Here is a 26,412-nt window from a genome sequence, read left to right as displayed (position 1 = left end):
ATGGATTGATTCTATTCATGTTGGTCATATAAACAAATAGCAATAAATATCAAATACCACATATCATTTTAACACAATATTAGACAAAGCTGTTGAGTGATAACCTCTCAATCAAATCGCATTTGTCATTGTATTCATAGCCAGCTAGCTAAAAGACGGCAGCTAATGTGATACTTGAATTTGCAACCAGAGTAGTTTACCGCAGTTAATTGCCTGATACGTAAAGAGTAAAGTTGAACCATTTTAAATTCACGGGAATAGGTGAAAAACCAAACATCAACATAAATGTAAAAACGAACAACAACAATATGCAGTTTATATGGCACTAACTGGTAAAGCAGGTGGAAAGATGTACCGTATTGGCCCGGATATAAGACGGTGTTTTTTGCATTGAAATAATACTGAAAAAGAGGGCGTCGTCCTATATTCGCGGTCTACACATTATACCCATTCACGACGCTAGATGGCGCCAGATATCATTGAAGCGATGTTCTGTCACGACAGATCTCAGCTACTCTCCCCATTCACGACGCTAGATGGCGCCAGATATCATTGAAGTGATGTTCTGTCATGACAGATCTCGGCTACTCTCAAGTTTAACCAGTTTGCATTATTGCAGTGTTTTTCCTTATTCAGATTTGTTTCAAGACTACAGTTACAGTTAGACTTCACTTTGATGGTCAATGCAGTTATTGCAATTTTGTTGTTTTAACACAATAGATTGGTTTATTTACATTTCAAAAACCTGAACCCATTCATTTACGAATGTGATTGCACTTTAGTTTACATATTTAAATGTTCAGATATTAAGATTTGAATGAGGCAAAATAACATGCTTCTTCTCTCAAACAAATTGTTTTAATCATTTGTTTGTATGTGATTATGTACTGTGATTATTTTCTGTATAAAAATTAATTTGGTGTTCAAAAAGTCTTTTTTCAAACTTGAGTCTTGAAAAAGAGGGGGTTGTCTTATAATCAGGGCCATCTTATATTCGGGCCAATACGGTACCGTCGACTGTTTGATTGGCACACGCACCATAATTCACGTGTTGTTGGAGTAATAGAAAAAAATGATTCTCCTTTACATGGCACCTATAAAAGGTGCCAAACAGTCACTCAACTTGTGATGTATCATTGATTACTCTTCTTTGTAGCAAGTTAGCAACCATGTTTTTATCCCACATTACGACCTTACAACACATCAGAACGGTTTTCCAACTTGGGAACCTAGATCTCCCGACACACCTGAACGCAGCATATCTCCCCATGGTGCTTCATGGAAGTATCAACTCACATATACTAGTACCTATCACAGCCAAAGTTACATGCATAAATTACCATATTAAGGAGCCATGTGCAGATTGTGTACATGAAGTGAATAGAGTAATATGGCCATATTAAATTGGCACATTTTGTAGATTATGCTATGTAGATTTAAACTCCAAAGTATTTTTTTTTATTGTTAATCTTTTAATCTTTTTACAGGGGCACGTGCCACAGTGAAATATTTGTGGCGATGCCCATGATTAACAGCCAGTCCTACCAGTTTAAATGAATTGGATGTCTATCGTTGTTAGTGACAGGCAATGAGTTAAATACTGTGAGAAAAAAAATCAACTTGAACGACATGGGGTCTCATAAGCAGAATGTGTTTGTGTTTTATTCATTTTAATTGTATTATTTTTATTCTGATTAATATTTTATCATAATTTAATTTATTCATATGTAAAAATAATGTATGATAAAGAGATAATAACACAATTGTGACTTAGCGCACATATGTGGACATGACATGGATCATGTATATGGAACCCCAAGAGGGTCAACATTTAATAAATAAAAACAACATTTTGAAATAAATACCATTTTGATAAATAACAAATTGTGTAATATGGCACTTAAATTGTAAAATAAGGTAATATTATTGTGAAAAAGATTTTACCAGATAAAAGTGTTTTTCACAAAGTATTTTCTTTTAATTTAATAATGCATTTTTCCACAATAGCCCTTTTACTTCATAATGTCGTTTTTCAGCACGATGAAGTTTTACAAAATAAAAAGCATTTTTCACATCGTATTTTTTTTTCATATTGTGTTTTCCACAATGGCCTTTTTATTTCATAATGTCGTTTCTCAGCACAATGAATTGCCTTTAGTCAATCAAATACAGTACATAAGACGGAGTCAGTTAAGTGATTGGCTGAATCGTGCAGTCTGGTTAGCCGCATTAGCATTTTTAGTGTCACTTTTAGAGTTACTCAGAGAAGTTCTGAATCAGTGTGATATAGTAATGAAAGGCCTTTACCTTCGCCTGAGCGAGCATTTAAGCAACAGTGTGGTTTTGATAAGATGCTTTCTGGAAGTTTACTTAACAGTACATCGACGCTACCAAATGCTAACACGGCTAACCAGACTCCATGTTGAAATTAGCTCTCAACTCGCTTTCTCTGGTATGAAGTTACTCATATTCCGTAGACACTTTTTGCTGTCCCCTGTAGTCTGGGAGAACATAGGTTTCACCACGAGGACAAGCAGCACAGAGTTTACAATGTGAAAAATGCGTGCCGGGTGAACATTAGGCATTTGCCAGTATGATATTCTGATGGCATGATAATCTTAAACCAAAATATCATGGTTTTAAGGTATCATGGTATTGCAATTACAGCTCTGAAATGTGTTACTTTGGGTTATCTGGGTTAAAAAAAAATTCCATTGAACAGGATTTTTATTTTTCCAAGATATTAGCAAATTGGAACATAGTTATAAAGTTAAATTAAATTAAAAAAATATATATATATATATATTTTCTAGATTGAATTGAAATAAAAGGAAGTGACCAAGATGGACGCTTAGAAGAGAGGCTCCGTCACAACCTCCAACATTACTAACAAAAACCCATTTTTAACTCCCATCATTTTGGGGACTTACACGAGCAAAGGTTATGTCGCAAAAAACATAGCGATAGCATGGCTAAAGCTAACGCAGCCATGCCGGACGCTATCAGCAACACAGAGATATCATGTTTACATTATACACACACGCTCTTTCTCAACCCAGACAGTTGCCAGAGAGGAAAAAACACATGTTTTACCACCGCTAGACACACTAAATACGCTGGATTAAGTCGCATAGCTGGTGGGAAACGTTCATGACAGTGTTTACTAACCCTAATTTTGTATTAATGTGAAATCATATTGGAGGTATTGCCTCCTCGGCAGCCACCCTCCACAAACATGTTTTACATGTCGGTTGGCCCTCCACCTCTAAGCTGCGGCCATCTGTAACTTCTGTAGCAAAGTATTCCCATACCAGCGATTTCATTTTCTTCGATGAGGGAAAAAGTTCAGGAATTTCACCTCCTCCAGCTATCATGTAGCACAGCTGACTCATTGACACTGAGCAACAACCGGTGGGGGAGGGTTGAGCTTTGCAGCTGTAAGTGACGGATTTCTCCATGCATTTTTGGGACATAAAAAATAGCTACTACCGTAGGGACGGTATGACGGAAAACTTCTGCGGTTTTGAAACATTGACATTGTCATACCATGGTATAGACGTTTTCATACCACGGTACACCTTGAAACTGGTAATCGGCACATGTCTAGTGAACACCATGCGTCTCGTTTCTTTGCGGAATGTTCAACATTTCAGGTATAAATCAGGCTTTATTCGGACAACAGTAACCTAAACAAGTCAATATAACTCATTTACCAAACTCCCAATCTCAAATCGCAATCCAAATTCAATCCAGTCTTCGTGTCCAGTATCATTTTTAGCAACTCCACAAACTCTGGAAATAGAGGCCAATGTGAGAAAAACAAAACAAACAATACTAGTATAAGGTACTACTGGGATGTTGACGTAACAAGCACAAGAGGAGCCGTATACACTGCCAACTGGTGACAAATAGGCAATTGAATGCGTACTTTAATGTGGTTGTAATGCGGGTTAAAGAATTGTGTTCCATTATCCTCCAAACCTGTTCATGTGTTTAACAGTGATGAATAGAATAGTTAGTGCACTTTCACCATAGGAACCTGCACCACACAACCTGGCTTCCCATGCAGAGTGTGTGTTTGTACACAGACACGCACTCACTTTGGATGAAGAAGGGGCTCCATCAATCTGTCACTGATTGAGATAGTACAGAAGGGGAGGAGGAGGACGATGCTCGACGCTGTCCGCCGGGGTGTAAATTATGAGGCGGCTTCACCGTGTGGGTGCGTGGCCCTGCTTCGCCAGAGCCTGACCTGCAGTTCTGGACTTTTTCACTTCAAAACCACCATCTTACTGCCATCAAGATCAAACACAGAGCAAGTTAGGGGATACTGTGCAACTCAATGATTTATCACAAGCAGCACAGCGAGAACCCCCCCAAACCAGTCCCCCCACCTCCTCTCCGCTTACACAATTTCACACACACACACGGCCACATTTTAAGTCTAAAGCACGCCTCCTGGATTGTGACGGTTTAAGTGCTCGTCGTCATTTAGATGTCTGTTGGTGTGAAATGCCCACTTGGTGTAAATTTGGGTGGCGGCGGGTGCACACGTCAACACGACGTCCCCCGTCTCTTAATCACAACGGAGGGGAAGGCCGGTGACAGGGAGTCCGCTCCATTCCGTTGGCTTCCTAGAAGACCCGGCGTCGGCGGGCTTCCTGACAGCCGACGTGTAAATCTTGGAGGTGTGCTTAGGAAAAACACTGGGCTTCATAAATCTGCTGGAATCGGTTCCTTCCCCCCGGCGAGCACGAGACACAAGCACTTTTCAAGATGTTTATTTGTCTGTTGAAAAGCATCACATGTCTTCAAGATGAAATGATTGCTTGCACACCAGCCCCTCGTCACCCGCCCGCCGCCCACTGATCCCATGTGTAAGACAACATCTTTAAATATTTCTTTGACGCAAGCTTTCAAGAATGATGTATAGCCATCAAAACTCACAAACACCAACATTGAGCAAGTTGTGCTTGGTCACGACTATGGACACCGCGATTAATTGACCCCAAAAATTCGAAACATTGTTGACCTAAAAATGGTCCGAAAACTGATTTTTTTGCCTCCTAACTTGTTGTCTGCCATAATGAATAGACTTCCAATCCATTGCCATCAGCAGTTAATAGTACTAAATATTCTCCTATCAGTTTTCTCTTTTTAATTCGTCAATGTCCTTTAAAAACGAAAAAAAAAAACATGATTTTTATTGAATTCAATTTTCTAAAATGATTTAAAATGAATTATTATTTTATTATTATTAATTTTTTGTCGTTTCTTTTAACACCTGTCCTGTTCAGCTGTTTGACACGAAGAAGGGCAATCTGAGTGTCTGATTGGTCTGAACAGTTTTAATGTATCACATGGGAGTAGCGGTGGGAATCTTGGAGCACCTAACGATTACGATTCAGAGGCTACGATTCGATTATAAATCGATTATTTATGCAGTCCCCTCCCTGCTTTTAATGTTTCATACATTAGTTACAAAATTGTTCAAAAATCCTCTCAGGCTAAACCAAACAACTATTTCAGTATCAAGTTAACGGTTCAAAATTCTGTATCAGCAGCTTTAAACTACATTCAGTTAAGTTGGGAATCAACCGTTAAAGTTGCTAAAATTGCTCCCGTTATTCCATAATTTCCCATCTGTCTACTTTCGACATGTGAAAGTTTTAAAACTGTTTCATCATTTAAAGATAGATTCAAGTCAAGATTTTGCCGATTTAGGGGTATTTTAGATAAAAAGTTAATTAGGTTCGCCACAGCAGAGCCTTCCAGAGAAGTCTACTGCTTTAAGATGACGGCTGTTTACTAATGCCGGCAAGTCTGTCATGTCGCATCTAGTTCTCTATACATGTTCTAACGCCGCCGTCATCTGTCATTTCACATCAGTTCTATATATATATATGTGACATCTACTGTAGCATTATATGGCCGTATGTATATAGCAACTAGCAACTGGGCGTTGTTTGTAGTGGCTGTCGGCCGCAGTCAGGTATTGCTGTTTTTTTTTTTATCTAGCGGCATGAGTTGAACATGATATTTACTCTCGGTCCGTTCCTCGCGCTGTGTTTTAGTTCCGCTTTACCTGGTATAATTAAATAATTGGAATTTGGATGTTTGTGAATCATACTCGAATCGTCCACGGCCGAATCGCAAATAATCTAAGAATCAGAAATTTCGCACGCCTCTACATGGGAGTATGACATACTCCCATTTTGATCATTCAACGTGCCTCGTTTATTAGGAGAAAGCAGCGAACAGGAAGGGGTTATGGGGGGGACAGAAGAAAAGAGCGAAGGAGAGAGAGACAGAAGAAGCACAAACAACAACAAGAAATACATATAACGCCTACACTAACTATGAATATGTTGCTGCTATCGTCAGCTAGTTGTATTTCCGTTTGACACCATTTGGGGGGCCTGATGACAAGGCGAAAGAGGAGGGGTTGGGGAGGCAGAAAGATAAGTGATTGGGAGGGGTTAGTGTACACAAATCAGCCATGTGAAGTGTAGAACCCAATATTTGTAGGAATCCCTTGTGAGTGTGGATATGTTGGCATCCTATTCTATGCTGCTTGATCGCTAATCCTGACACCGAGTTTTTCCTACTTGAGTTTGTCTAATTGGACCTAGTCATGCGTGAATCCCATCAGACGTGATAGTCCTGCAGACTAGTGGAAAAGCCGCACGGGAGCAATGATTTTATTTTTCAAATAAAAACAAAAAAATGGGAAACACAGTAAATGTTTTAATGTATTTTTTAAATTTAATTGACAAAAATATTTTTTAAATAAAAAAAAAAAACACTAAAGGAAAGAGCAGTAAGTACTGTATTCTCTTTTTATTTTTTTTTAACGTTTATTTTAGAATGTTTTTAAGTTTTTAATAAAAAGGGGAAAAACAGTAAATAACGTATTTTTCAGACAATAAGTCACAGTTTTTTTCGTAGTTTGGCTGGGTTTGCGACTCATACTCTGGAGCGCCTTATGTGTGAAATTATTAACACATTATTATATAATTTCACATGCGAAGTTACGTTTACGTACCGGCCACGTTCGCATTTCGTTGTTCAAGCATCATGTAACATTATCATTTATTTAGCATGGTGTTCTCTATTGTATTTTTATTTTAAATTGCCTTTCAAGATGACATATCTGTTCTATGTGTTGGATTTTATCAAGTAAATTTCCCCCCAAAATGCGACTTATACTCCGGTGCGATTTATATGTTTTTTTTTTTTCCTCTTCATTGAGCATTTTTGGGCTGGTGCGATTTATACTCAGGTGCAATTTATAATCCGAAAAATACGGTATGACGTTTTTCTGGCCTATTATTACAATTTAATTTAAAAATAATAAAAAACACAAAAAAGGGAAAAAAAACTGTTAAAGTTCTAATTATTGATTTAATAAAAAAGGAAATGAATGAATACAGTAAATATTCCTTGATTTCTGTAATTCGTATGAGTATGTTTGTGATTTATATATATGAACTAATCGCAAAACCAATCGGTGATTAATTGACTATCAAAATAACCATTTATGGCATTTCTATTCACAAAAAAAAAAAAAAAACCTTAACTTTTTTCCATAACTTAACTTGTAACCTAACTTGTAAACTGCCACTTGACACATTTTTTTGGGGTCTTGATTTGGATTCTGTAGGAGCGCTGTTAGGTAACAAGCAGTGATTGAACAGTCCTTCAAAAAAAAAAAAAAAAAGAAAAAAAAAAGACTTCAAGCTGTTTGTTTTTGAGCCCCGTTTCCAGTTTAGGGATATTTTACTTTTCCTCCCAAGCTCAAACAAAACACAAACCCACCCAGAAAGACACACCACACAGTTTCTCAACAAAGACATCTAGTCGGTAACTCGTTCTTTGCCAGCGCCGGGTGGCAGAACAAGCTCACTTGTATCTGCAGTAATTACAAGCGATGTATCTACTAAGCAGAGACAAAATGGTGTTCACGTGATCGAGGAGGATATGAAACTTCCTGCACAGACGAGTCTCGCAGGTGCTTTCGTACAGAACTGAGGAATCTTGGCGTGTTGTGTATAAACACACACATTTGCACGCTTTACCTCCTCTTACACCCTGGCTTAAAAAAAAAAAAAGAAAGAAAAGATAGGTTACTGTGTGTTGTTGTTTCCTAATTCACTTGAATTTGTCAACTTGTAGAGTACTAATTATTACAGAAAATATTTGTATAAGACTTTAAGAAATACTGATGAGAAATATTTCTGTTGATGCATCCTGTTGATATCAGGTCATTGATATCAGGTCACTTCCCGTTGATTTCGTCCCCTTGGTTTAATCACTTACTGAAAGGTCGACAGTTAATACAATGCTGCACAAACTAGTTTGTCTCTTTATGCAAATAATAAACCTGAATTAGAGTTATTTTTTGTTGTAATTTTTGACAATTAAAAGGATATTTTCAAGGAAGAAATGAACTCATTGGGTGCCATTAGCGGCGATAGATGAGCCTGAGTTGTTTTAAATATTAGCTTTTTTATATTGACCTCACAGTAACCTTGCCAAGTTGCTACTTAAAACACTGAAACTTAGGAAATAAATCAACAACCTTCCAACTCTTCTAAGGGCTTCAATGTTTTTCATAAATGAACTCATTGACTGCCATTGACAGTGTAAGTCATCCAAATGAATTGGATGTCAGTTTTTAATCAAATAAAATGCTGGGCCTACAGTGAACGAGTTAACATTTGGCTTGAAGAATCGCCACTAGCGAGTTAAGAAAACAAAAGCAAGTGGTCGTATGCAAGATTTTCAAAGGTTTTAGTGCTAATATGTGAAGGTGAAGCGAGTGTGAGAATTGCTTTTCCCCAACACGAAGGCATCATGTGAATGCATGGCGGCGACCCGGCAGGGGATGGGAAAGAAAACACAATTTGTCATTTGAAAATGTGCGCCCCGGCTCTTGTTTTTTCACTCTTGCGCTCTTTGCCCTTCTCCCAAAGCATCCTAAAAGCAATTTTCGTAAACCTCCGGAGTTGATTTACTCGGCGGCCCTGTCATCTCAATCAAGGCCTTCAATGGAAGCGGACAAAAGTCTCAACGCCGGACCGAGGCCGAAGAAGGGCCGAGCCAAACGTGGCCTTTTCTTAACGTGATTTAGGTGGCGGCCCGCTCCGCTCCTCTCGCGCTTCTCCTTTTAGCAGCGCCTTGTGAGAGGGGTTATGCCGCGCACAAAGCTACCCACCGTCTGCATTCTTGCCGAGACTGTTCAGGCTGTCAGGGGGGCTCGGCTGATTTAGGGCTCCCCACTTCAGCGAAGCCTATAAATTCAAAAACTAATTCAGCGCTCTACGGGACTTTGTGTTTTTGTAGCTGGCCCCGCTGCTACTTATCGTTCCTGACAATTTTATGAAGTGCGCTTAATGAGCGGCAGATTAAAGGTGGCCTCTGATGGAAGGCGCCTGAGAATACTTGACTGTTTGAGACAAGCTTCGCTGGCCTGTGCGCTAGGGTCACTGGAACAAAGCCGCCCAAGAGGAACGGTCCGCTAATTTTTGTGAGGCGCTACACACTGATACGTGACGCTCGTGCCTTGCAAGGGGAAGGCGGTGCTCAGACCCACCCACCGTTGTCGAATACTATTTTAACATTTTCTTATTGTTTTTCCCTTAAATCACCTTTCAATTTGTTATAGCACAACCTTTAGTGCAGTGATTCTCAAAGTGTGGAACGAATACCACAGGTACGCCGGCTCCCTCTGGTGGTACGTGATGAATTTCCTATATTCACATTTAACTCAATGATTGCACTAGCTGTCCAATCCATTTTGACTCAGAGTGTTGTAATAACTCAACCCTTAAACGCATGACCGTTTCATTTACATATTCTAAAATACTAATGCAGCGTTAATGTGCATACTGTGGCTTATAAAAAATACAGTAACTACTAAGGGTGTAACGGTACATGTATTTGTATTGAACCGTTTCGGTACGTGGTGCTCAGTTTGGAACGGAGGCGTACCGAACGAGTTTCTGAAATAATGTAACCCTTACTTTTCGAGGCTGTGAGTCGTTCGGGTTACAGTTTCTCTGTGTAGATTATATTTACTCCGGCTTCTCTACTATAATGAGGACCAACACGGTAGGACAGTATAACCCAGAAACGTCAACGGCGCGACAACGTGGCCGCTGCGAGAACGCAGTGAAACGCGGGCGTTAAAGTCAATCAGCCAATGCACACCAGTCTCAGTGCGGCCGCATGTTAGACACGTCCCAGAAGCGGCTCAACACGACGCACGCGAAAAGAACGGCAGAGTGTAGTATTTGACGCGAGATGCGACCCTCCTGCGTCAATACTACTACCGGTAGCTAGGATCGGGCAGACCGGAAGTCACTCGTATAAAAATACAGTGGATCCGGTCGATTTTCAAACTAATATGCAAACGTAACCCACTTTTTGAGTCCATCAGATCTCTTGAGTGGTAGATCTGGGCACAGCTGACTTGTCTTTGTTGATTTACTGCTGTCTTCTCTGCTATAATAATAACCAACACGGCCCCGTGTTCAATACAAAACTCTCCTACCACAACAAAACAAGTAGGATCTAATATTCACATAGGAACTAAAGTTATACAACATAAAATATACAATATAAATGAATACTACATCACATTTGTAAAATATAAACACATAATAAAATAAGTAATAGCCCATTTAAATATAATAAATTGAAATGAGCTAAAACACCTGTAATAAAATAATAATAATACACAGATCCTGCTTACACAATTAAATTTATTAATTTCTGTGTGGCGCTTTAACTTGACAAAATTCACCAATAACGCATTTGAAAACCGTTCATAAGAAAAAAAAAAAGATTCATTGAGGCATTTCATTTGTAAAGTACATGTTAAAATCTTTGTCATTGGGATTGCTTTTCGCTTTAGCACAGGACTTCTTTTTTCTTCTTTCTTTCAGAAAGAAAGCTGACCAATACGCGGGGTCTGAAAGGCAAATTGTTGTTGGATTATTTTGAAATACCCGCTGCTTTTGAGCAGAATTCTAGCTTTGTATAGGCTAATGTTCCTATTGTTGAATGCACAAAAGTGTGGAATATACAACTAGCATATTTATATTTTGCATTTTGTTTTCTTACTGTACCGAATATGAACCGAACCGTGACCTCAAAACCGAGGTACGTACCGAACCGAGATTTTTGTGTACCGTTACACCCCTGGTAACTACAGCTTCTGTTTTTCTAGAATATTTTGGCCAGGAACACTAACGTATTTTAATTGTTGCCCCTGATGTTGGTAGTTGGTGAGTAAGAGTAAGTAATTGAATCAATTCAATACTTCTAAGGAAGTATTTCAGAACATCTACTGTAGGACCGAGTGTCTAGCTTGTATTTTTCTGCTGGTCATTATAGTGGTACTTGGATAGTAAAAAGCATTTTTTTGGAAGTCGTACTTGACAATCACTGCATTAGTGCTTGTCGTCACTCTTTTGGTGGCTCTCCACAGTTCTCCAAATAGGACAGTGGTGGATGAAGTACTCACTTTTTTTTTTTTTTACTTTAGTAACAGTACAGATAGCAAAAAAAATACTTAAGTAAATGTACAAGTATCTAAGAAAAAATATTCAAGTACAAAAGTACTTTAAAATTGACTTTACTAGTAAAAAGTAAAAGTATTTTCTGCTGATGCAAAAATGTGATTATATGTATGTATGTAAGCATATATAGAGAGAGAGACACAGAGATCTAAGGCAATAGTCAAAGAAATAACCAGAAAATGTCAGGGCACGAAAATGAGGCAGACTCATCTGCGGAGTTAAAACCAAAACTTTATTTACAAAAAACTAAGGTTCTTCCGCTTACATGCGGGAATGGAAAAAGTACAACAGAAAGCACTCCGAATGGAGGAAAAAAGCCAAGGTGACTGTGAAAACCAGGAAACAAGACCGACGTGAGCAACATGGGTGGGAAAAAACTTTCGCACAAGACAAGGGAGACACAGATTATTTATACACAAGAGGTAATGGGGAACAAGTGTAAACAATAGGCGATTAGCTGACAAGAGGAAGGGCAAGTGCACAGTCATGAGGTGGATGAATCCTTCAAAATAAAACAGGAAATGACACGACACACCCCACCATGACGTGACAGAAAATTCACTGGCTGTTCAGTTTTATTTGCAGAAAGGAAAAAACAAGCAATAAAATTGACTGCATTGTAAACAGAAGTCTAACACGCTCAAAAGACTCCTTAATTTAACTTAATGGCGGATTGCAAGCAACTATAAGGTGCATATCCCCACCTGTTGTACAAGAGTGTGCAGCACCCATCTGAAAGCCTGCTGCTCTCATTGTTGGTTTTTATTGGTCAATATCTTGTTCACCTGCCTAATTTTGCTTGTATTCGTGTTGCTGCCTCTCGTGCTCAATTACGGTATTGTCGCATAGGGCTTATCGATTGTGCCGGAGGTATAGAAATGAAACTATCAATTCACGGTGACGAAAAAGCAAACATACAAACAAACTAAGTAACGTGTAACACAGGTAACCATTTTAAAAGTATTGGAGTAAGAAGTACAGGCACGTGCTGTAAAATGTAGTAAAGTAAAACAAAAAAATACCACTTCATATTTGTACTCAAGTACAGTACAGATACACAAAAAATGTACTTAAGTGCGGGAACGATGTACTTTTACTTCGGGACATTCCACCACTGAAATAGGAGACCTTTCTATCTGGTTGTTTCTCCTAGTTTAGGTTTACTGTAAAATTGACACATTAAACAAGAAAATAACACAACAGAAAGGTAAATCACTTGAAATAGTCAACTAAACCATGTGATTTATTTTGTAATGAAAGGTCAGTGATTCAATACTAATATTAAACAGTAAATTAGACTGAAGAAAATGGGCTAACAGGAGTTACAAACATTTTAGCATTTTACTCTCCACAAGATTATGATAAATGCACAGCGGCTTAAAAAGACAGCCCAATTGGTTGCGTGAAAACTGATTGATAACTAGGGGTGTGCCATCTTATGCACCCCACGATTCCATTCGATTCGATTACAATTCAGGGTGCTACGATTCGATTATTGAACGATGATCACGGTATTGACGATGATCACGGTTATCACGATTATCGATGCATCGTACATTACTAATTAATAAAGTAGCCAAACAAATTTATGTCCATTATTTTATTTAAAATATCCTATTGATTCAACACGAACGATGGAAACATGCCCATACAACAAAAAAGCTGCCCTTAAGCTGCTTTATTTATTCTTTTTTTTTTTTTTTTTTTTTTTTTTTTTTTTACAAGAAAGTGCAAAACCATTAACCATTTTAAAGACAGTACTTATTTCTCTCAACAATACAATAAAATTTACACAGGTGGAATGAATTTCACATTTTCTGGAAACAAACTGTCTTTAGAAATAAGACTTCTTTTAACCAATATACTTTGTTTTCACAGATTTCTGGACTATTTGGCAGTACTTACTCATGGTTTTACATGTTTTACATATGAAATATACGTTAGCGAATTAGCTAATTAGCTTAGCGCTCGGCGCTAACTGTTAACATCTCAAAAACAACAACAATAAAGGCTAAACAGTTCAAGACTATTCGTGTACTCACCTCTTATAGATGCACACTCAGGACATTTTTCATTTGACATGACTTGAAATTACTGCTGGACATCTGAAAGACAAGGAGCAACGCACTCTCTCTCTTCCCCTCTCGCTCTAAAAAATAACTTGTGCACAGAAGCACGACTGCCAGGTGCCTGCCTGTCTCATACACAAATTTAAAGGGGCTGTAATAAAGGTATAGGGAAAATCATCGTTTTTGAACGTTTATGAATCAAAATTGAATCGTCACATGCCGAATCGCAATGCATCTAATAATCGATTTTTCGGAACTCCCTTACTGATAACAAGAGGAAATTGGTGAGTTTAATGCAATTGTTGTTTGTGTTACAATGCTATTGGTTAGCCACTTACCACGTTGAATTTGTCGATGCTGGACTCTTTTGTCTTTTTAAAAGATAATGTAAATAGCGTAAAATATTTCTCTCCACAATATTTTTCCTATTATGTCACAAAATCGTGATATGGTTTATCATTTCTAAATTTTCTTGTGATAAACAACGTATCTTAGACTCAAAAAATTGTGTTGTTGTGGAGGAATAGGCGTGATTGGGATGTTGCGATTTTTCTTCGCTCACGAAATGCCCCAAAGCGTCCTTCTTTATGGTGATGTAAAAATGGCCATCCTATGAACAGGTGAAGCATATGCGTCACTTAACTGTCACTCATCAAACATAATGATGCTAGCTGCAAGCATTGAGGCCTGTTTTAGTATGCTGAGGTCTTGTGTTTCGTCACAATTTGGAGGTTAAATCACGGAGGGATGCAGGTGTGTTTCAGTATATTTTTTTCTGGGGAATTACGACACTGGTTTTTAGTGGTTCCACTACACTCTAGTTTGACATTTCTGGTGGTTAACGTGGCCAAATCAGATGCTTAAGTGGTGTTATCAGGTTTGTCTTGAGTCCATTTGAGAGTGTATACACAAAATGACTGGAACCAGCAGATGTTCTTCTTGCACTCCATCTATCAGAGACTGACATCCATTAAAAAAGTCTTCCTAATGGATCTAAATATGAGTTTTTGGAAGTATTACGCATTACAGATGACACCTGTCATGCTTGCCTTTTACCATCAAGGTTCCAAGCATGGAATAGAGATTCTATTCACGGGATTCATTTGTGGGAGGTGTCCAGAAAGGTTGCATATCATATACTACGTACTGTATGGAATCCCTGGCGATTCTTCAACACAAGGTTTGCTCTAACACATCGCAGAGACCAAGTGCGGCACGTGTTTTATGATCTCGTAAACGAGCAGTGATGTTGTGAAACGTGTGCTTAAGGGGGATGGATGGTGGATGGGTGTCTGGTGTCTGATAGGGATTTATCTGTGCCCCTTCAAGCCCCCATTCTCCACACTCCCACCCCCTTTGTCTGGATGGTGGAGTACTCCCAAGAGAGCCATGGTGGACAGGCTGGAATCCTCAGGCAACATTTCCAGAGATTCTCCCACATCTTTTACGCAAGAGCCTCAGAATAATGCCACATCCTTTGCCAACATGCTGCCATAAATCCTTGACTTGTAATGTGTAACACTCGCACATTACGATGACAACTAAGACTAGTGGTTCCAGTCTTACATGTCCGAAAGAAGTTTTTATGTTTCTCTTGGTGAATTTCAGTCATCATCTGTTTCCTTACATGGAGTGCCGCAAGGTTCTATGCTGTGGTCTATAATTTTTCTTTTTACCTGCTCTCCCTCAGCACTGTTACTAAAAGGCATGGCATCGTTTTCTCTCCAAAAAACGCATGAGAGTTGCAAATTTTGCGGGTGGGGGGGGGAGTGGGGTTTAATTCTCGCGACTAACTTTGATCAATCGTATTGTCGAACACAGACAGATGATATGGCCTACAAAGCCCAGATTTTTCACCCAAAATTTGCTTCACTTTTTTAAGGAGACAGTAAGAACAAATGACAGAGAAAGCTCAAAGCAAGTTTAACTTACTTTGAATTGAGCACACATTGAATTCATCGATGGCGTTCGATGTCCAATCCATTTTGACTGGGAGGCATAAAAGTGATTGATTAAAGCGTCATCAATGGCACTAAAACATGACCATTGAATGCCAGCCATGCCAGTGGATTTTATGTCAAATACTGTTAATGGCTTCTCTAGCTGGGGGTTGGAGCGCCAAGGCCCCCGCCTTTGGCTGCCGCCCCACTCCCTACGCACCCGACCCCTTTGGCCCATGGAAAAGGTTACCTTTTTGGGCTGTGCCCATGAGTACAGGCCCGGCCACCAGACCTACAGCCCTGGCTCCAGAGGGGGGCCCCGGTAACCAGCGTCCGGACAAGGGAAAGAAAAAGGGTGCCGTGCCCTCTCAGGGTCGGGGAATAGATCCTGCCCCAAGTGGAGGAGTTTAAGTATCTTGGGGTCTTGTTTACGAGTGAGGGTGGGAGGGAGCGGGAGATCAACAGGCGGATCGGTGCAGCGTCTGCAGTGATGCATACTCTGCACCGGTCCGTGGTGGTGAAGAAAGAGCTGAGCCAAAAGGCGAAGCTCTCGATTTATCAGTCGATCTATGTTCCTACCCTCACATATGGTCACAAGCTGTGGTTCATGACCGAAAGAGAAGATTGCGGATACAAGCAGCCGAAATGAGTTCAACACACAGGGACGGGACGCCCTGACCCTCACTGGATCACTATTGAATGAATGAATAAATGGCATCATGAGCATGAATGAATGCTAGTGACAAATCCAGCAAATGATGTTACTTTTGAATGGATGTAAAAGATGCGGACTGGATATAAATGGAAATTTGTTGGTGACAATTAATGACTTCTGTCGTAAGTATTCATTAATGCTCATGACAGTGTCATGTCAGAATTATGACGGTCTTATGACGCCACTGTCAAATAAATTATTCCCTATTTTTTTTCTTCTGAACTGCTTGATTACTCAAGGCGCTATTCAATTTGTATCCAAAGTTGGCTGGGAAAAAGTAGCAGAATCGCCGGTAGCCATGGTTGTTGTTGTTCTTGTTGTTTAAGACTCTCTTGTTGTTTAAGACGCAGTCGTGGGCGGAAGCAGAAATGTAAACTACGGTGACTTAAACTAAAATGTATGTACGAACGTAACGATTTGAACGTTTTTAACATCGTTTTAACCCGAAAAGTCGGTTTTGGTTCAAAATCGATTAATCAAACAGCCTTATGCGACATGCTGTTTTCAACTGAATCTGTTCTGAATAAAGACAAAAGCCTTAACTTATTCTTTAGTGGCTGATGTTAATGCACGATTAAAACAATGAACTGTAATTAAATTGATAGTTAACTTGGCCAGCTTTAGTTTTATTGTTTCTATCCTGGCGGCTTAGTGGATGACTGGTTAGTATATCCTCCTTACAGTCCTGAGACTGTGGGTTCAGATGGACCACTACTGGGTCAGTAGGATACACAATCATGGAGAAGACTGCTGAATTTATAATACAGTTTCTAACAACACACAAAGGGGGTAAACTACAAACGGTCTTTACTAAAGAAGCTGCTTGTTCCCAGAGTGTTGTATCCAAGAATGTCAATGAGAAAAGTGTGGTATGAAATGTCGCACTAGCAACAGGGTTAGCCACAGCGTTGAGAGGATTGCCAGGCTTCACAGGGAGTAGTCTGAAGTTGGAGGCGGTGCATCGAGAGCCACCACTCACAGACGAATTCTAGACATTGGCTACCAATGTCGCATTCCTCATCTCAAGCCACTCGTGAACTTGAGACAATGTTAGAAGTGTCTTACCTGGGCTAAGGAGAAAAAGATCTGGACTGTTGCTCAATGCTACAAAGTTCGGTTGTCCGACCCAAATGACTTGAGGTGACATACTTGTGTTGCTCTGCTGGGTTTTCTCAAGTCTACATTCAGTGAGGCTATCTAAAAGGAAATTGTAGAACGCTTCATGGTTCTGGTTGCTCACTAACTACAGGTATATGGAGATGCAGATTTTATTTTCCCAGCAGGACCTAACATTTCAGCACTTGCCTCCTGCACTGCCAAAGTACCAGTGTCATTTTTGGCAGCTATTTTAATTTTCGTCTTAGTCTTAGTCTTTTGGATGAAAATACTTACCATATTGGCTCGAATATAAGACGGCCCTGATCATAAGACGACTCCCTCTTTTTCAAGACTCAAGTTTGAAAAAAGACTTTTTGAACACCAAATTAATTTTTGTATAGAAAATAATTACATCTGAAACAAATGATTATAACAATATATTTGAGAGAAAAAGCACGTTATTTTGCCCCATTCAAATCTTAATATCTGAACATTTAAATATGTAAACTAAAGTGCAATCACATTCGTAAATGAATGGCTTCTGGTTTTTGAAATGTAAATAAACCGATCTATTGTGATAAAACAACAAAATTGCAATAACTGCATTAACCATCAAAGTGAGGTCTAACTGTAACTGTAGTCTTGAAACAAATCTGAATAAGGAAAAACATTGCAATAAAATAATGCAAACTGGTTAAACTTGAGAGTAGCTGAGATCTGTCATGACAGAACATTACTCCTCAAGTTCAGCATTCGTTTCAATGATATCTGGCGCCATCTAGCGTCATAAATGGGTATAATGTTTAGACCGCGAATATAAGACGACTCCCACTTTTTCAGTCTTATTTCAATACAAAAAACACCGCCTTATATTCGGGCCAATACAGTATTATTCTTAGTCATATTTTAGTCATTTCACAATGTGTTCGTCTTTGTCTAGTTTTAGTCGACAATTCTCAAAATGTGTTCGTCCATAAACTTCTGAAGTTTTATTACATGAATAAATAAAATAAATAATAAAAGGTAACTATTTCGAATGAACATGACAGACGAGCAAATAACTGTAGAGTCAACAAGGATATCACAATTTTCATGATGATAATACACACTCAGTAGAAAAACAGCACATTATCTACAATTAATTAAACTCATCTGGACGCCGCGAACTGTATGTAAAACGTTTTCCAAGAGTTTAAGACACAGAGTCACCATCCAAAATTTTAATGCTAACGCGAACGCTATGCTAACGCTACAAGTTAGTTTAGTGTGTGATGATCACTCACCACAGACGTTTAATTCATTCACTTCCAGCCATTTTCACCGGAGCAAGGCCCTTCGCTATCGGCTGTTTTACTGGGTTTTGACTGATTTTGCAAGCCCACAGAAAATTCTGTTCTATTGCTATATAAACATGGCACCCACCAAAAGAAAGATTAGACTCTTCTTTCAGCAGAAAAAACGTTAGTTCATATCTTTTTCCATTCTTTAGAAATCAGCATTAGAAAATAGCTTAATTTGAGCAATTTTCCAGTTTTTAATGAAAAAACGGAGAAATTTAGCCTTTTGTGAAAGCATACATTTCAAACAAAACTTTGACTTATACACAGCTATTTTTTGCTTTAGTTACATCCCAAACATTTGAATAATGTTTTCCTTTTACAAAATAATATCAACAACAAGACAAATAGAACTTTTGATAGCAAAGTAAGAATTTATTTACACATAACTAACTGAAAGATGACGTAGTTCTGGCTGCGACAGCCGGTTAAACTTTTCCCTTATCGCCGTCTGTCTCATAAAGATGATTTTTTTTTGAGTCTCTGCGGGCTCTGCTCGCGAGCAGCACGGACTCAAAGGCATCGTCCGCTGCACTAGTGGTCCCGGTTGTTCTGCTCGGTCGTCCGCTGTCTGGCATCCATTCGGTCGTCTTCCGCCGGCGCCCGACCATGCGGCTTGTCCGTTCGTTGCCGTTAAATCGGGTTTTGGGTCTTACCAAATGCGCTACTGCCCTCCAGGGGCCAGTTTTATTGCTTTAAAATGGATTTTCAGCTTTGTGCTTTGGAGCTAAATTGAATCACGAGCCAGAGATGTTTTTTTTAAAAAAAAAAAAAAACGTAAAAGACGTATAAATACGTCTTTTGGACACTGAAACAATTAAAAATAGAATGTATTTATACGTTTTTGGGAGCAAATGAGTTAAAAGGCTAAAGCAACATGGCATATCTAGCCAAGATAAGAAAGCAAAACTTACTAAGCAGCACCTGACACGTTTCACAAAAGGAGCCTGGAATGGGCACAGGCTTACTCACAGGTGAGTAAGCGTGTGTGAGAGGGGCAGTTTAGTTGTGTCACATGAGTGACACGACTAAACACTACTAAATGTGTGCTAACTACACATACAATAAGAAAATATCACACATTGTGAATCTATGACGGAAAATTTTCATCTCGTTCTCGTGTCGTCAGACGACAGCTGGCTTTCATCTCGTTATGTTTTGGTCTCCCAAGATACGTTTTCAGCGCGTCATCGTGACATCATCTTCATGAAAAAATTGTTCGATCACGAAATATTTTCTTTGTCGTCATCGTTGAAGAAAACAACATTGCAAAGTACAAAAAGCTTCAAATGATCATGGTTTGTTTTGCTTGATTGGTCCGCAAACTCCCCCTACCATAACTCCATAGAAAATCATTGATCTGTCTTCATCACCTGGAAACCATAATCATCCAAATGACAAGAAATAAAAGCATGGAAAATATTACTTGATACAATATTTTTCAATATTCACATTTTTAGGTCTACCTGCTTGCTTTGTTTTGTCTTCTTTTTTTTTAATCTATTTTTTTCCTTTTAGATTTTTATCAATAATGAGTGGCAAGACTCTGTCAGTGGGAAGGTCTTTCCAGCTATAAACCCTGCGACTGGAGAGCAGATCTGTGACGTCCAGGAAGCAGATAAGGTTATTCTTGACTTTTTCTGCTCGAAGCAGCAATATCGGAAGAACATTTTCCATTCATTGAGGTGAAATAGTTAGTTTGTTTCCTCTATATCAATCGCAGGCCGATGTTGATAAAGCAGTGCAGGCAGCTCGTTTGGCCTTTTCGTTGGGCTCCGTGTGGCGAAGGATGGACGCGTCCGAGCGGGGACGACTACTCTCCAAACTGGCTGATCTGGTGGAGAGAGACAGCATCTATCTGGCTGTAAGAAAACATTTCATTTGCCAATTTAGTCGTAATAATTTGTGGTTTTCATAAGCAATGAAACTAGAGATTTTCCATTATTTTTGGCACCCTCTCAGTTTATCTTTATGATGTTTATCTTGTGATTTGATACTCTTTCATGCCTTCTAAAAAGAATTTTGACTTACCTCTGTGTCAAGCAAAACAAATAAAACGTCTTCGCCCAGTAGGGAAACATATGACTGTATCATAAATGGAGTATTATTTTAGAGTCACATTTCAGTCAGAGGTGAGTACAAAAACTGGAGCAGTAGGAAGTTATACTCTGTGAGGAGCACAAGGTTATAAAACATACAGTATTTCTCAAACGGCTCCCTCCTTGCTCCATCTCTCCTCAGACTATTGAGTCACTGAACAGTGGGAAGCCTTTTCTGCCCACTCTGTTTGTGGACCTTCAAGGGACCATCAAGACATTGAGATACTTTGCTGGCTACGCAGACAAGATCCATGGCACTTCGATTCCAATGGGTAAGGAAGAAAGTAGATCTATGTCGAATGTTTAATGTGTTATGGCGCATTAAACTGCAAAGCCACTATTAAACTAATACATTAGCATGTCCAAAACATGTGGATTGTAATGGGAACAGGATTTTGGTCTTGTTCTATGTGAACTCTTGGCATTACACAACAAGAGGGTAGTAGGGGAAAAAATATAACAGCAATCAGAAATTGACAGTAGCGTACCGCACGTAACACGTCACCTTTGTTCATTCATATATTCTTGACGTTAGCAACTATTGCTAGGGTGCTCAACCTCATGCTAGATGCATGTAAATAGTGCACGAACGAGATTTTCACTGAGCTGAACGTACCAATTCTGTCCGAAAATGATGTCCCTGGTGCCAAATTCACTGGTAAAGATGTGGGAGAGCATAGAAATGTTCAGTTAAAGAGATGGCTTTCTTTCTCCTGTTTTAACAAGCTATCCTTTACCACCATATGCCCTGTCTTTCTTATGTTATATCCTATGGTTGTCTTACGTCACTGACCGTTCTTGGGGGAATTTATATTGCTATTTTTGTGTAGCGATCGCAAATGCTACTCAGTGACAGCCAACGAACTCTTTTAATTTTTTCATTAATCACAAATCTTAATTCTATTACCGTATTTTTTGGATTATAAATCGCACCGGAGTATAAATCGCATTTTTGGGGGAAATTTACTTGATAAAATCCAACACATAGAACAGATATGTCATCTTGAAAGGCAATTTAATATAAAAATACAATAGAGAAGAACATGCTGAATAAGTGTACAGTATGATGTTACATGATGCTTGGACAACGAAATGCGAATATACTGTCCTCACCAGGACGCTACGGCTACGTCGTGGCTATACAGCGAGCTAAACTCCCAAATGACGATGCTGGACGTCCGTATAATTTGACGAATCAATTTCGTCCTCGATACCAAACAGCTTCGCATCAACGTAAGTAAATGATAATTAGGTGCTATTACAGCAACGACACATGCATTCGCTAGCATTAGCACATCATACAAACAACCACACAAGTGGCTCTAAGTGTCCGATTGCGGTGGAAAACACAACAACAACAGAAAAGATGATACACACACGCTTTGCCTCTGTAGAGATATTTTACAAGCATAAACAATGAACGTAGGTTCGCAGCCGAGTTTCTCTCTCTCTCGTCCACTCGCTCAGAGACACTACGTAGCTGTCCGTCTTCTTCTAACGTGTGAGCGCTCTTCTTCGCGTAAACAAGTGCGAGTGCACCCCCACTTGGACGTGAAAGCGCCACAAACTAAAAGCATGCAGTATAAAAAAGTCAATAATACAACTGAACACACATTGCCAAAGGCAGAACGTGAACGTGGCCATAGCTATTAGGAGTTATTCAGATAACTATAGCACAAAGAACATGCTAACAAGTTTACCAAACCATCAGTGTCACTCCAAAACACCAAAATAACATATGACATGATATCATAATGTGTTAATAATTTTAACACATAAGTCGCACCCCCAGCCAAAGGTAACAGCAATGGCAGTCAGATACTGTAGAATTTTAATTTTTTTCAGGTCATTCATTGTCAGACAGAAGCAGCACGGCAAAACGCCACGCTAAAAAAATGGGTAAATATTTGTGCTATCAAATTTATCCTGTTAAAATCAGAAGTGATCTCATGTCATGTGATGTTGAAATGTTATGGTTACAGGTTCATTTACCCCACCTAAAACCTATACTGCTGGGGTGCTGCTATAGGCCGCCAAGCTCTAATTGTCAGTATCTTGACAACTTGTGTGATATGTTTGAAAGGGCATGTGATGAAAACCGTGAAATCTATGTACTGGGAGACCTGAACATTAATTTTATGATGTTAAGCTGTCCTTTGAAAAAAAGAATTGTTAATACCATTAATGTCTGCAATCTTGTTCAAGTCATTAATCAACCAACCAGAGTAATCACCAATAAGAATGGGAGTACATCATCCTCATGCATCGATCACATTTACACCAACGCTGTGGAGCTCTGTTCAAAAGCCATATCTGTTTCTATTGGTTTTAGCGACCATAACTTAGTTGCCATTTCCAGGAAGGCAATAGTGCCAAAAGCGAGGCCAAAAATTGTTTATAAAAGATCATACAGGGATTTCTGTCATGACTCATATGTTAATGATATCAGTAATATTTGTTGGACGAATGTCAGTAAGCAGAGTGACCCAGATATTGCATTGAATGCTTTCACAGATTTGTTAATTCCAATAATGGATAAACATGCACCTGTTAAAAGGTTGACGGTCAGAGCCACTAGATGTCCTTGGATTGATGATGAATTAAGAAAATGTATGGCGGAGAGAAACGAGGCAAAAGTAAAAGCAAATCGGTCAGGCTGCATGTCTGACTGGCAAGTGTACTGTAAATTAAGGAACTACACCACTAAGCTGAATAGGAATAAGAAGAAGTTGCATTATAAATCAAGAATAAATTATGTAAAACATGATAGTAAAAAGCTATGGAGTACCTTAAATGACATCATGGGCAGGAATACAAGTTTGATTCCATCCTTCATTGAAGTAGACGGCTCTTTTATAACCAAGCCTACTGACATTGCAAATTATTTGAATGAATATTTTATCAATAAGGTATGCAAACTCAGACAGGTAATGCCCTCATCAAAAAATGAATCACTGTATTCATATATACAAAACAAAATAATGAAGGACAGGAAATGTAGTTTTGAATTCTGTAAAGTAACGGTTGAAGATGTGAAAAAACTATTGTTATCTATAAATAATGAGAAACCACCAGGCATTGATAACTTAGATGGAAATTTATTGAGGATTATTGCAGATCATATTTCCACTCCTGTTTCTCACATTTTTAATCTAAGCCTTGACAGCAACAAATTCCCACAAATTTGGAAAATGGCTAAAGTAATTCCTTTACCCAAAAATGCTCGTGCAGCCTTTACTGGCTCAAACAGCCGGCCGATCAGCCTGTTACCCGCTTTAAGCAAACTGCTGGAGAAAATTGTGTTCAGTCAGATACAATCCTATTTTTCATTGAACAATTTAATGAATAATTGCCAACATGCCTATAGAGTAGGATACTCGACTTCTACGGCACTCACACAAATGACAGAGGACTGGCTAACTGATATGGACCAACAGAACGTAGTAGGAGCAGTTCTATTAGATCTAAGTGCTGCTTTCGATGTCATCGACCATAATATATTACTTAATAAACTTAGGTGCTATGGCTTTATGCCATCTGCTGTAGCTTGGATGGAAAGTTATCTGACCAGTAGAACTCAGAAAGTTATGTTCAATGGGTGCTTTTCAAATGCACAACAAATACATTACGGAATTCCGCAAGGTTCTTCACTGGGGCCGCTGCTCTTCTCTATTTTTACAAACGACCTCCAACTTGTTTGTAAAAATGCGAGCGTGTGTATGTTTGCTGATGACTCAACACTCTATAAATCTGCCAAAACAGTGGAGGAAATCACCTCAGCCCTTAACCAAGAGCTACAGTTGGTGTTTACTTGGATCACGGACAACAAAATGGTTCTGAACATATCAAAAACTAAGAGTATTATTTTTGGAACGAAACATTCATTAAGATCCAAACCTCAGTTAAACCTTGTACTAAACAATGTGGTTGTAGAGCAGGTACAAGAAACCAAGCTCCTAGGGATAACTTTAGACAGCAATTTATCATGGTCAACACACATTGATTTGTTAGTGCAAAAGATGGGTAGGAATATATCAGTAGTAAAAAAAATGTTCACCCTTTTTAACACCTCAGTTGACAAAACAGGTCTTGCAGACCCTTGTATTGTCACACCTGGACTACTGTTCGGTGGTCTGGTCAGGTACAACAAAGACGAACCTACAGAGGCTCCAACGAGTACAAAACAGAGCAGCCAGGCTTGCGCTTAAAAGCAGCCAAAGAGCCAACACAGACAATATGCATGACAAACTGTCTTGGCTTAAAGTTGATTCAAGGCTGCGAGTATCTGTTCTTGTTTTTCTGAAAAACACCATGACATTGAGCAAACCAGGCAGTTTGTTTAATGATTACACTCTGAGCTCAACTCTGCACTCATACCCAACCAGACATGCTATTAGCGGTAACTATACCATACCTATCATAAAAACTAACTTAAAACAACGTACAATACTATGTAGAGCTATGATTGAATGGAATGCCCTCCCCGACCAAATTTTAAAAACTCAAAATAAAGCTAATTTCAAGAAACAAATAAAGCAGTACTTTAGGGTCAACTGCATTTGATCACTGATGTAATTTGTAATGTACTGGACTGTCTCAGAAAATTAGAATACACAATATTCTAATTTTTTGAGACAGTCCTGTATGTTTGTTGCGAAGGAGTTGTCGAAGCTTATGCCAATAAACGGTGCGGTCCAATGTGTCCACACGCCTCTCTCTGCCTCTTAGCTCTCAATGTGCAAAAAACGGCATCATTGTAATCTGTTTGAGGCAATGCATGAGCGGGTCATTCCGTGCATGCGTTAAATGCGTCAAATATTTTAATGTGATTCATTTAAAAAATTATTATTATTTTTTTTTGTATTTGTATTTTTATTAGGATCCCCATTAGCTGATGAAAACATCAGCTACTCTTCCTGGGGTCCACACAAAACATAAAACAGACAAAATATCAACATACTAATCTATGGAGGACCCTTTCTGGGGTCCACACAAAACATAAAACAGACAAAACATTAACATACCAATCAACATAGGCTATACTGTATATAAAAGAAGAATTGTTATCTTGAAAAATTTACACACTAAAACAAACATAATTCAACATACTAACATAAAAACAGAAGAAAGTAAGGAGGTAAATAGGCAATATAAGCGGTAAAATATAAGTCAACAACAACAAAGAGGCATACTGGACTGTCTCAGAAAATTAGAATACACAATATTCTAATTTTTTGAGACAGTCCTGTAAGTATCATTTAGTGAAAGCACAACAAAAATAATATTCCTACCTCTCAAAAACATAATGTTCACAAAAAGAAAAGCGCTTCAATCATTTAGCTCAACAAATACACTGGATGGCAATATTTAGTCACAATATACAAACTATCAAATGTCTTGTACGTTGCGAAGCCAGCACTCAAATGACCATGAAGTACAATGGAAACAGGGAACTACGGCGTCAGTTGAGGGACAAAACACACTCATTAGCTTGATTTCTAAGTAATTTAAAAATCACCACTGACACCTTGTGGTGTATTTCAATCACTACCTTACATAGTTAAAGACA

At 38.8% G+C, this 26,412-nt stretch overlaps 1 protein-coding gene across 1 annotated transcript in view; it reads left to right on the top strand.

The window, feature by feature from the left end:
• The window catches only part of aldh1a2 (aldehyde dehydrogenase 1 family, member A2), a 75,283-nt gene that overhangs the window by 8,148 nt on the left and 40,723 nt on the right, over positions 1-26,412 (top strand). The window contains exons 2-4 of the mRNA XM_057833108.1: positions 20,263-20,367; positions 20,468-20,608; positions 20,986-21,115. Coding sequence (XP_057689091.1) covers positions 20,263-20,367; positions 20,468-20,608; positions 20,986-21,115 — 376 coding nt within the window. The remainder of the gene's footprint in view (positions 1-20,262; positions 20,368-20,467; positions 20,609-20,985; positions 21,116-26,412) is intronic.

Source organism: Corythoichthys intestinalis, chromosome 1, assembly GCF_030265065.1.
Source record: "Corythoichthys intestinalis isolate RoL2023-P3 chromosome 1, ASM3026506v1, whole genome shotgun sequence".
Classification (NCBI taxonomy): domain Eukaryota; kingdom Metazoa; phylum Chordata; class Actinopteri; order Syngnathiformes; family Syngnathidae; genus Corythoichthys; species Corythoichthys intestinalis.
Note: the sequence above shows the minus strand (reverse complement) of the source record. Positions and strands in the feature narration are given on the sequence as shown.